The sequence below is a fragment of the Antrostomus carolinensis genome, unplaced genomic scaffold, assembly GCF_000700745.2.
Source record: "Antrostomus carolinensis isolate BGI_N321 unplaced genomic scaffold, ASM70074v2 scaffold2982, whole genome shotgun sequence".
Taxonomy (NCBI): Eukaryota; Metazoa; Chordata; class Aves; order Caprimulgiformes; family Caprimulgidae; genus Antrostomus; species Antrostomus carolinensis.
This window is the reverse complement of record NW_010298766.1, coordinates 39,463-51,424: the sequence shown is the minus strand read 5'-3', so window position 1 is coordinate 51,424 and position 11,962 is coordinate 39,463. Positions and strand designations below refer to the sequence as shown.

Genomic DNA, 11,962 nt, shown 5'->3' with positions numbered 1-11,962 from the left:
TCTTGGAGAAAAATGTCTTTTACACAGCTCTTACTGGGCAGTTCAGGTTTTTGGGAAGTTAAAGAAAAACCTAATTGTATGTAACAGGCTTCTCTATAGGAGGTTGGCTTCCACTGGAATATCTATGGAAGGGAAGGCATGAAACCTGGTGTCTTCCTTCTTTTTTAAAAACAAGGTTTCTGACAACATACAACAGAGTGTACCAGGTAGGATTATGCTTCTCAACTGTTTGGAATTAAAGGGCCACTCAGCTTTTTGTATTGTTTATGTTTGGGGTTATTAGTGGAAAAAAAAAGAAAAGGGTTTCTTATGTTTAAAATCTTGTTTTGGCAGAAGCATTGTTTTTGGGGTTGCAAGGAAATGTATTGATGATGACAAAGCAGTGAACATAAGCTTGTCCCAAGTGTCTTTTCTCTGTGTCTAATGATGGTAAGGAGCAGGTCCCTGCTGAGGTGTTTGAGTCTTGAATTATTTTGCACAGTTGTTGCAAAATATCTTCAGACTGTAGCTTGAAAAACTGGTATAGGGAGAAATTTCCCTGTCAAACCTTTCTTTCCTTCCTCTTTTTCGGTACTTTATTTCCTATAGAACAGTTTTCTAACAGGTAAGCTGATCCTGCCTCCCTGCTTCAACTCCTAGAGAAGAACCAAGTGTCATAGAACTAGTATTTTTTTTCCCCTTTCCTCTCTTCTGCTGTTGTTGCCAGGGTTCATTCCCACTTGTGAGCGCGCGGTGCGGGGAAGACGGAGAGAGAGGGGGAGGAGTTCAGGCTCGCTGTGCAAATACATGCAGACCTGCTAATCTAAATTGATACCTCGTAGAAAAAAAAATAGCAGATGAAGCAAGCGACTAACAATGGCTCACTCAAAGGCTCTCTTAGTGCTGGAAAATTTTATAGCTGGCAAATTTGTTCCTTGTTCCTCCTACATAGACTCCTATGATCCATCCACTGGAGATGTCTATTGCAGGGTGCCAGACAGTGGCAAAGAAGAGGTGAGTATCATCCAAAGGCACAAAAGAAGCGAAAGCGTTAAGTGCATGTAACATTAATATTTTGAGTGGGAGAGAATGAAGGTGAGAGAACAGAAAAACACTGCAGACTAATGCTTAAGTGAGTAAGTTCTTGATTGTATTGTAGTACTGTCTAATCTACTGCTGTGGCAGTGAATACTGTAAGTTTTTTATATTTTGCTGTTAGAAAGTTACAGGCTGGGTCCTAGTCTGTAAATCGACAAAGCTTCAGTAACTTCAGTGGATCTCCTTCAGCTCACCTGGGAGATGTCTTGTACATAAGTTAACAATAACAATCTGTATAAACAATCTGTAAGAGAGTAAAGGGTTTATTGATCTCTTCTGTAAATAAACTTAGAGGCACCGTATTCAACTAGATGTGTTTTCCCTTAGTGTCTTGATGATTTGCAGTTGTTATTTAAAAGGATTTTTGGCTTGCCGACTGTTCCCTAAATTTGGTGAAAAGCTTCCAGACCTCTTTGGTTTTGGTATAAGCAGTTAAGTGGAAGTGATGAAGTGGCTGTGATGAGTGTATGTTTCCTTGTAATGTAGCCTGTCCTCTGCATCACCGTGATGTTTCCTAGCCCTGTGCTCTCTAGGGGGATAGATGTTTCCTGATACCTTACACGTGTTCAGGTATGGATGGGCAATGTGCCATTCATCTGAGCAACTGCAGTTTCATTGATACTGCTTTATAAGGGCTCTACAAGGGTGTGTCCAACATAGTGTTTCAGATTTATTGAAGAGAGAAAAGACTGGAAAAGCTTGGAAAATGTTGACAAATAGTGTACAGTATTTTCAAAGCACTTTTTAAAACAAACTGCTACTGTGTGTATCTGTTCCCTTCACTTGTTTTTCAGTCCTATGGACATCTTTTCTCTTTGCTTCTCTCAGCAGAAACCTTTGAACTGTCATTTCAACTGGGTAAATATTTGCTAGATGCTGATGACCAAGGGTTAAAGAGTAACAGATTTGTTTTACTAGAATACACCTGTGTAAGTTCTTTCCAACCCTAATTATACCTGAAAAGACTTCTCTTTCATGTGCAGGTGCAAATCTTCCTGTTCATTCATTTGCAAAATCAGTAAAACCAGAGAGATGTGAAAAAGCCACAGCAGCCTAACAAAAATATGCTGCTGGCCATTCTGGAGCTATGGTTAAGAGCTATATGTTAAGAGCAATGGCTTTTCTTTTCCAGCTTTCTGAGTTAGTGTTTGTGCATAGCAGTGGGAGCCCAGTTAAAACACGCGTGAAGTCAGCGAGTGCTTTACTCCTGCCTTTAGACAACTGTACAAGAACTCTGAGCTCTGCAGAGCTGGCATCTGCTGGTGACTGATGGAATATGCTGCAGGGGAAAGTGCTGTCACATACCACTTAGGGGGTATCTAGAGATTTCAAAATAAGCATCTAGACCCAGGTCCAACAAAGAACTTGGGATGCTAGTTTCTAGCAAGGCTTAATGTCCCATTGGATTTTTTTCCTGGTTAATTTTAATTGAAGGTTAGAATGCAGAATGGAGACTGGTACTGAATCTGTTGCTGACCCTGGAATTTAGTATCACGTCAGCTGAATGGGCTATTTCAGTCAGTTTCTGCCAAAAACATCAACTGTTTTTTCAGGGGTTAATTTGTCCCCTAGCTAGATGTCTTAAATTCCAAATAGCAGCACCAAAGCAGGCTGAACAGGTGTCTTTTATCTCTAAAAGACAGACAGGTGAGGGCTAATTAGTTCTGGCAAGTATCTCCTTAAAAAACCCATCTATCTCAAAGAACCTTGTTCCTGTGCATCATCCCCTGACAAAGCAAACATCATGTCCTGAGGGCAGTTTTGGGTATTCTGGTATCAACCTTTTATGATGGTTCTGGATTGTGTGTTCTTTCTCTGTCTCTGTCTTTTGCAGAAGAGGAAAGCAGAAGGAAGTATTTCAGACACACGAGTTCATAGTTGAATTCTTACCCGTGTTTTCTTTGTGACTCGACTTTCTTTGCTGCTTTTTGCTAGTCAAACTAAGTAACTGTTGAACCTCTGTACACACTCTTACTTCTGTACAATTTTCTCTCCTTTTTTTCCTCTTTTTTTAAATCAATCTATTGCCACTTCATTCCTTCCTTTGCTAATTTTCTCTGCTGCTGTCTGTGAAAATGCAACATCTTCCTCCTTCTAAACCCACTGGAGGGTTAAAAATGCAGATAGCCTTAACTGTGCACCATCCCTCTCTTGAAGAATGAAGCACTTGAGGGAAAAGGCTACAGAGAACAGAACAGATGAGAAGCAGCACTGCAATGGCACCTAATGACGGGATAGTGGAAGAACAAGTTAATTAGTAAGGGTTTCACAGAGGGTGAATCTTTTCAGGGTAGCATGCCATCCACACCTGACTGGCTCCAGAAGCTACAGTTCCCCTTTCCCAGGCCTGCTTTGACCCTTCTCCAGCTGTTTGGTGGCTGGCAGCTGTCAGCACCTGAGCGGTTGGTTGTTTAACTACAGTCTAGGTTTCTGAGCTTGGCCAGTGGTCCATGTGACCTTGTGCAAGTTGGTTTATTTCCCACCTTGGCCTCCGTACCAGTTTCATTCTGGCTGTCCAACTTTCGTCCTTATTTTTGGGGAGATCATAAATTCTAATGTGCTTGGCAGGTCAAGGTTTTTCACTTGCTTGAATTTTTGTGCCCTTGTTAGTAAAACATCATTAGAGTGTCTATAAATTATTTTGTGATGGTTTTCATAACACCCGTCATGATCTGAAGGAACAAATTTAGAACTCAGTTTTGTGGAACTGGTGGAAAGGAGCCTTCAATGTCTACACATGGACCAGCAATATGGCAACATTAGGAGAGGTCAGAACAGTCTGATTAATAGTGAATCAGCATCCTCCTAGCTATTGACTTTGTTGGATTTACAGGAGCTGAGGAAATTTATGAGCAAAAAATTATGAGAAACCAGCTAAGACAGCTTTGGCTTAAAGCCCACCTTGGTGCATATATGAGACATTGGAAGCAATTTAAAAAAAAGTCACATAGGAAGCAAAAATTGGGAAATAGGGCAGTTAATTAAAATATGGGAGGATGTTGGTAATCATCTAGTAATCTGAGAGACTGGTAAACATAAGAAGGAACTGCTTATAAATCAATAGATGCAGGTAACTCCCATTGAAGAGCCAAGAGGAAATGATTGATGGGAGAGAAAGCTTTCTGGTGAATTTTAAACCTCAGAAGCCTAGTCTGGTTTGGAAAAGCGCTAGTAATCTGCCACTGTTCAGAAAGGTCAGGCTGAAGGACCATGCAGCAGTTTTGTACAGCTCAGGGAAAATACTGACAAGCCTGGTATGCATCTATATAAATGCATATAATGATCTTTCATATCTGTAGACTTCCTTAGGTATCTGATGACAGAACTGACTAAACCCTAAGAGTTTAGAAAGGAGCTAATTTTTATTTGGTTTTTGTGAGGGCATTAATGAGTTTCTAGCTGTGATCAGGAAAGATTAAAATTTTTCTCTAACTGTCTATTTTGTAAATGTATTCTTATTCCTTGCTTGAAGCAGCCAGGAGAAAGGGAAGAGGGCTAGCAGGACATGCAGTCTGTTCTTTCTCCAACCTCTTACTTTCATCATTGTGGCTGAAGTCCTACTTTGCAAGGGCTATGGATGTTTAGATTGAGGCTGTGTTTGCTCTGGGAAATTCTTGCACTTTCCCCCATGAGAGTCAAGATTCTGCATGGCTTTGGCCAGTGGTACTTGCTGGTGCCAGTTGACCAGTCCAGAATTTCCTCCAGGCCTGCAGTGTTACCCACAAGTTGCTGGAATTAAGACACAAGTGAGAGTTACAGTGAAATAGAGTTTCAAGAAGAGAAACTGTCTTGAGTTACGGGATAGTGTCTTGAGGAAGTGAAAATATAGAATCTATCAGTAGTCACAGCTCTGAAGAGATGCAGTCTTCTGAACAATGTGATCTGGATTATTAGCTTCTCAAATCTGAGTTCATTTGCTGATGGTCTGATATTCTTTCTAAGGCCTTCCATTAATTTTCATAACCCCTCTTTTGCTTTTTTTAGGTGGAAGCTGCTGTCAAAGCTGCCAAAGCTGCCTTCCCAATTTGGTCCTCAAAAAGCCCATTGGAAAGATCTCAGATGCTGAACAATCTGGCAGACCTGATTGAACATGACCTGGAAGCATTTGCACAAGCAGAGTCAAAGGATCAGGGTAAAAATTGGAACTGTTTATGTCAAATGTAGAGTGTCTTGCTGAATATTGAAATGGAGGATGTACTCCAAATTTTTAGTATGGTATGAGCTGTTGGTGCTAATTGGAGTTGATGTGCATGAACATTGCAGAAGTCACTGATTCTGGATTCCTGGGGCAATCTTGCTTTTCAGAATTGCTGACTTTCTCTTCAGTTGTAAGGTATTTGGAATACAATAGTACAGGAAAGCTGTTGTTCTTGACTATAGTTGCACTGTGCTGGGGATTACGTGGGTGGAGGACAAAAGACATTTCATAAAACCCATGAAACTCAGCTTTCAGATCGGAGTTTAAAGCACTGTTTCTGTCCATGATAACAGAGCAGTGTGCTTGTTTTTGTTTCAGGAAAAACTATTACATTTGCTAGAACAGTGGACATCCCTCGGGCCGTGTACAACTTCCGATTCTTTGCTTCTTCCATCCTTCATCACACAACAGAGTGCACTGAGATGGCAACCATGGGCTGCGTGCATTACACCTCGAGGGCACCCGTGGGAGTTGGTATGGTGCTCCTGAAATGCTGAAAAGCTTGGTAGAGTGTCTGCTTCAGGCAGTGGCCAACAAAGAGACTTTTCCAGAAGAATTTGTTGTCTCTGGATCATGTGCTAAACATGACTAGTCTGCTCAAGCACGAGCAACTTTTATGTAAAATCAGTTGTGGTACTTCATGGTTAAAAGCATGGTTCATGCTTACATGCCTTAAAAAGCGTCTGGTTTAACCTCATAGCTCTCTCATAGCATCTGGTTTAACCTCACAAAATCTCTCGTGTTTTGTACATGTGTGTCTGTGTGGCTAGGTAAGTATTATTGCTGTGGATCAGTGAGCATTCAGAAGCATTGAGCTGCTGCTCCAGCGAGGAGAACTGGATCCTCCTAGCCTTTTGGGGAGCAGTAGTAGCTTGCAATGTGACATTTCAGCCTGTGACTGGAATGTACACAGGTGGCCAACTGCTTTCAGATAGAAAATTGCTGAACTCAGCCACTAGATGCTGCTGATGCTTTAGAAATAAAGTGGTTGTGCTGAGCTAAGGAGTAGTAGAGTCATAATGATTCCATTATTAAGTATTTTATCTAAATATCTATGAATGTTCCACATTCACACTTGAATTATTTAAAATTAGGTCCTAGAGGACCTATTTAAAATTTTTTGTGAGCGGTGGAGAACATGAGTGCTTCTGGTAAAATTACTGTCATAAGGAAAAGCCACTCACTGCGTCTGCTCCATCAAACAGTGAGAAATCCTGTGACTTTCATGAGCAATCACACCGAATTACAGATTTTTTTTTTTTCACTTTCCTGTAAATATGTAAGGTGAAAGTATTCCCAAAGGCAGTTACTGAAAAAAATTCTGATCATTCAGCAATTTGTGGAAATAGCAGTTTGTACACTGATAAACTTTGGCACTCACAAGTTAGGCTATTTATCAGGAAAATATTCACTGTATGTTATTCATGCTCTTTTTTTGTATTAAAACTGGGGGGGGAATCTCTAAAGAGCAAGAAAAAGCAAGAGTGATTTGAGCTATTACACATTACCTTAACTTGCTGTTGGCTAACACAGGATGTTCCCACAGACCAGTTGATGTACCTAGTTTTTCTGTCTAACTGCGTTAATGTTCCTAGAAAATACTGAAAAGCTGCTGTGGATATAAGATCCTGCCCTGAAGAAGCAGCAAAACTTACTCAGAGAGTTTGGCTGATTACCTTTAGGATCATTTGCACAAATCTTTTAAAATTATCTGCCTCAGAGAGATGTTTCTAGCTGCAAATTTGTTGTACAGTTGTCTGGAAATAAAAACCATAGCCAAATTCCCTTCATAAATCTGCTTGAGGTTAGAGAATCAAGATTTGTGTCCCAGCAGACTAAACTCCTGTCTTTTGTGGTTTTGCTTTGTAGCTGGTTTAATCAGTCCCTGGAATTTGCCACTATATTTGTTGACCTGGAAGATAGCTCCTGCCATTGCATGTGGAAATACTGTGGTTGCCAAGCCAAGTGAGATGACATCTGTCACGGCTTGGATGATGTGCAAACTCTTGGAGAAAGCAGGTAAGTCCCATCGTGTGCTAGGGAGGGGGAACGGGGTGGGAATGCTTGCCTGTGCACCATTTTCTTTTTGTTGCAGAAATCAGAAAGTGCTCAAAGAATTTGTGAAAGACTGATTGCTGTAGCTGAATGCTTCACTGGAGAACATAAAAGCTCTCCCTGTCCTCATACTATCCCATCTCCTCACCCCAGCTGTTGCTCAGTTTTTTCCACTATCTTCTCATGAAAAGTCTTCCTGTGCCTCCTTTCCCCATACTGCACTCCACTTAAAACTGTGGAGACAGCAGAGGAACCATGAGGGTGTGTAAGAGAGTGAGAATCGGCTCTCGGTGGCTGGTGGCTGCATTTGGTGCACTAATAAGCAACACTGGGAGGACAACTGCTTCTTCCCTGAATGACTGAAGACTGAGTCTCTGATGATGGATGTCAGGCCAGCTTGACTGATCAGTGGAATTGGTTTTGCCTTTTAACTCATGACCCCCAGAGTTATTAAACTTCATGTATTTCGGCTACTACTTAAGTTAAGGGTCAGTCTTTGTCACCCTAGAGCTACTGGTAATTTTCTGACTTCAGAGACAAAACACAGTGAAAGGAAACCTACAGAGAAAGGGAAATGGTCCGATGACTGTGTGCCTTTCTTCCCATCAGGAGTACCCCACGGGGTGGTGAACGTGGTGTTTGGAAGGGGTGCCAAGGCGGGAGAAGCCCTTGTCTGCCATCCTGACGTGCCTCTGATCTCCTTCACGGGAAGCACGCTGACGGCCCAGCGGATCACGGAGAAAAGTGCTCCTCACTGCAAACGGCTTTCGCTGGAACTGGGAGGCAAAAACCCTGCGATCGTGTTTGACGATGCTGACTTGACCCAATGCATCCCCACGACCCTGAGGTCCAGCTTTGCCAACCAGGTGCCTCCCACCTCTGTAGCATATAAACCCTGTTTGCAGCAGGAGGTGTGCATGTGCCTGAGAGCGTGTGTATGTGCACATGCCTTTGGATCCAAATCCTAAATTGTCAAGGTCTGTTTGAGGATTCTGCATTGTAGGCAAACTATAAATAGAAAAATATGGGAAAAAAAAATCATTATTCCACAGGCAAGGAAACAAAATAATAAAGGGCTCTTCCTAGTATTCTCCATCAGAAAATACCAAGGTGTCATTATTCCTCTCAGAACAGATATATTACTTATCCTTCCAGAAAGCAGCCTTTTTTAATCTCACTCTGCAAGTAAGTGGGAAGCTTGCTGACTTGCTGGAATTAAATTAGGAGATTCCCTCTAAAATTCTATCAGTGTTCCTCTTCCCTCATCACCACCCTCAGGAGAGATCACCAAAGTCATGCAACTATACAAGTGCAAAAGTTCAGGAAAATAGCTTGGTGTCAAAAAGGGATTATCAGGAAATTAAGACAGAGATAATTCAGATTTGGAAATCATAATTTCCTATGAAAAATGTTGGAGAAGACATGTAATCAATGAAAAATTAAATTTATTTGCATTAGTAAGTGACTGTACAATCCTGTTATTGCTGTTTGGTTTTTCTTCTATTTTCCTTTTTAACCTGGGAAAAATCTTACTCTGTAGTGCAGTTGAATGTAGTTCGCACTCCTGAGGATGCAGGGACACAAGTCTCATTCTGGGATGTGACTCTTGATACTCATCAGTAGCACAATCATAGAATCACAGAATGGTTTGGGTTGGAAGGGACCTTAAAGATCATCTAGTTCCAACCCGCCTGCCATCAGCAGGGACACCTTCCACTAGACCAGGTTGCTCAAAGCCTCATCCAACCTGGCCTTAAACACTTCCAGGGAAGGGGCATCCACAACTTCTCTGGGCAACCTGTTCCAGTGTCTCACCACCCTCACAGTGAAGAATTTCTTCCTAATATCTAATCTAAACCTCCCCTCTTTCAGCTTGAAGCCATTTCCCCTTGTTCTGTCATTAATTGCCCTTATGAAAAGTCCTTCCCCGGCCTTCCTGTGGGCCCTTCAGGTACTGGAAGGCTGCTATAAGATCTCCCCTAAGCCTTCTCTTTTCCATGTATTCCACAATGTAATATGAAGTAATGTGTTTCTTGTTTGTTTCTTTCTGGTAGGGTGAGATCTGTCTCTGCACCTCCAGGATCTTTGTTCAGAGGGGCATATACAGTGAGTTTTTGAAGAGGTTTGTGGCAGAGGCTAAGAAGTGGAAGATTGGGAACCCCTCAGATCCTACAGTCGACGTGGGAGCACTAATAAGTAAAGAGCATCTAGAAAAGGTGGTGTTACATGGAGTTTACATGATCTCATATTTTAGAAGGCTATGAAAGGTGATTTCAGAGGTGTGTGGAAAGGACCTTGTCCCCTCTGAGATTAGCTCTGAGGGATGATGATTCAAAGCCATTATAAGGTATCTTTTTGATAAGATTTCTGTTGCCCGTGGCCTGGGATCACTCCAGAAAAATAAACTCCATGGGGAAAATAATTTAATATGATGCACAGTAATATTTTCCCATTTGAAGTTAAATAATTCAAAACACATACATTTAAATGCTGAATTTATGCTAACCAATCTTGGAGTTCAGCAACATTTTCATGGTTATTAGTATTGCCTTTGCTGAGATCACTTGTTTGCCTAATCAGGTAGTTAACAAGGTAAAAGTTGTATTTCTATATCACTCTGGCAAATTCTGGTGAGTACAAGACACAGTTTGATAGGACTGTTTGCAGGAATTTGGAATTGTGTATCAGTAGAGAGGAAAGCTGAGATGGTGTATAGTTAAACACAGCCTGCTTTAATGGCTTATATGAAATGAATTTTTATGTTGTCAGACAGAGTTCAGGAGAGCGGATGCTTACATCCCAAAACTATCTTACACAATCAGCATAAGCAAGAAGCAGACTGAAAACTGCAGAGAGAGAGAAAGCCAAACTTTTGTCATGCTTCTCGATGCCTCTGCAGGTTCTCCAGGCCTGTGCAGAAGTAGTGGCAGAAACAACCACTTCCCAAGGTCCTCGGTTTGTGGCACCACAGAGGACTTCTGGGTTTAATCTACCAAGGAAAAGAGAAAGAAGCCCAGTGGTATCTGTGGTGTTTCCATAGGGAGAGAAACCAGGCAATGATTTCAGAACAGCAGAAGTAGATCAATAGCGTGTCCTGTATGTTCAAGATAGCATATGATAGCAGCAGCCATGGAAACAGCTTTAATTATTTATTGGTGAGATTTTCTATAGCATTCACGGTTTCATCATCCTAGTGGCATGTAAGCATTTAACAATCCTGCCTGTGAAGCAGGAAAATATTACTGATCTCTTTGAGTAAGTGAGTGAACCGTGGCATGGAATACATGGCAAACTGCCCAGGCTCCTGGAAGAAGGGAGGGAGGCTCTGTGAGCACTTGTGTTTTCACCAGAGACCCTACCCTTTTGAGAGTACTTAGCAAGAAGGGCCAGTGGTGTTGCCTGCTAGGCTAATAAGTGTTTGGAGAGAGAGAAAGAATTTACAGCAAGAAATACCCAGCCTTACTTTGACAGAAACATAACAACTAAAGGTAGGGAATGGCCTCTGTTGTTAGAAGAGAAGTAAAGGTAACGTGATCCAATTGGAGATATTCAGGGTTGTGTTGGTGTGCCCAGACTGGAGAGGTGGATCCTCAGGATTTGGTGTCCTTTAGCAGTGATGTTTTCCTGCTGCTTCCCCAGGTACGGAGCTATGTGAAGAAAGCCCAAGCTGAAGGAGCCAGAGTCCTCTGTGGCGAGGGAGTGGATTCCTTGGCTCTCCCAACTAGCAACCAGAAAGGCTATTTCATGTTGCCCACAATTATTACTGAAGTCAAGGATGAATCTTGTTGCATGCAAGAAGAGATCTTTGGTCCTGTAACATGTGTGGTAGCATTTGATACAGAAGAAGAAGTGATCGAAAGAGCCAACAGTGTGAAATATGGCTTGGCAGCCACCGTGTGGTCCAGCAATGTGGGACGTGTCCATCGGGTGGCACAAAGGTTACAGTCTGGATTGGTGTGGACCAACTGCTGGCTTGTTAGAGATCTGAACTTGCCATTTGGTGGGATGAAAGCCTCAGGCATAGGAAGAGAGGGAGCAAAGGATTCCTACGAGTTCTTCACTGAGGTCAAAACCATCACAATAAAGCACTGACATATGTCAAGTGTTTTCGAGTAAAATAAATTACAGTAATTTGTGTTACTGTAAATGGCTTTCTGCTATTTCTGCTAATTTCTGCTATTGTGGCCATTTTTTTCTTGAACTTTGGTCAAGTAATATCAATAACAGCTGAAAATAGTAATACCAAATACTAATGTTTAATTCAGCTATTCATATTAAAAGAGAAGATTGGTGCAGACTCCACAATCAACCCAGCACAAGCCAAACGACTTGCTTATCTTATGGATCCCAAAGCTTTTTGAGTATTCCAGTCTCAAAAATCTCTCCCTGTAAGGCAGATTGGAGAAAGGATGATATTTGTCTGTACCTGTGGTTGGTGAATTACGTTGAGGGACAAAGTGGCAAGCATGTTGTGAGGCTGATACTGTAATGGGAATCAGCCCGTTTCCACTCCACATACTAATCCATATTGCACTTTATGGATATCAGACAAGGACAAATGCTACAGCGCACTAAGCGTCTAAGGCAGTACCTTTTATCTATAATGTGGTATTGAACCATGGGGTCATGAAA

At 41.8% G+C, this 11,962-nt stretch overlaps 1 protein-coding gene across 3 annotated transcripts; it reads left to right on the top strand.

Moving 5' to 3' along the window:
- Positions 1–812: 812 nt before the first annotated feature.
- On the top strand, positions 813–11,465 carry ALDH8A1 (aldehyde dehydrogenase 8 family member A1). Of its 3 annotated transcripts, XM_010162534.2 has the most exons (7): positions 813–993; positions 5,062–5,209; positions 5,594–5,749; positions 7,145–7,294; positions 7,940–8,196; positions 9,385–9,546; positions 10,970–11,465. In XM_010162534.2, exons 1-7 carry the CDS (start codon positions 856–858, stop codon positions 11,420–11,422), a joined length of 1,464 nt encoding a protein of 487 aa, XP_010160836.1. In that variant the 5' UTR covers positions 813–855; the 3' UTR covers positions 11,423–11,465. The 3 variants fall into 3 exon arrangements, with proteins under 3 accessions (XP_010160836.1, XP_010160838.1, XP_010160837.1); XM_010162536.2 differs by lacking the exon at positions 9,385–9,546; XM_010162535.2 differs by lacking the exon at positions 7,145–7,294 and having other exon boundaries at positions 848–993.
- The last annotated feature ends 497 nt before the right edge of the window (positions 11,466–11,962 follow it).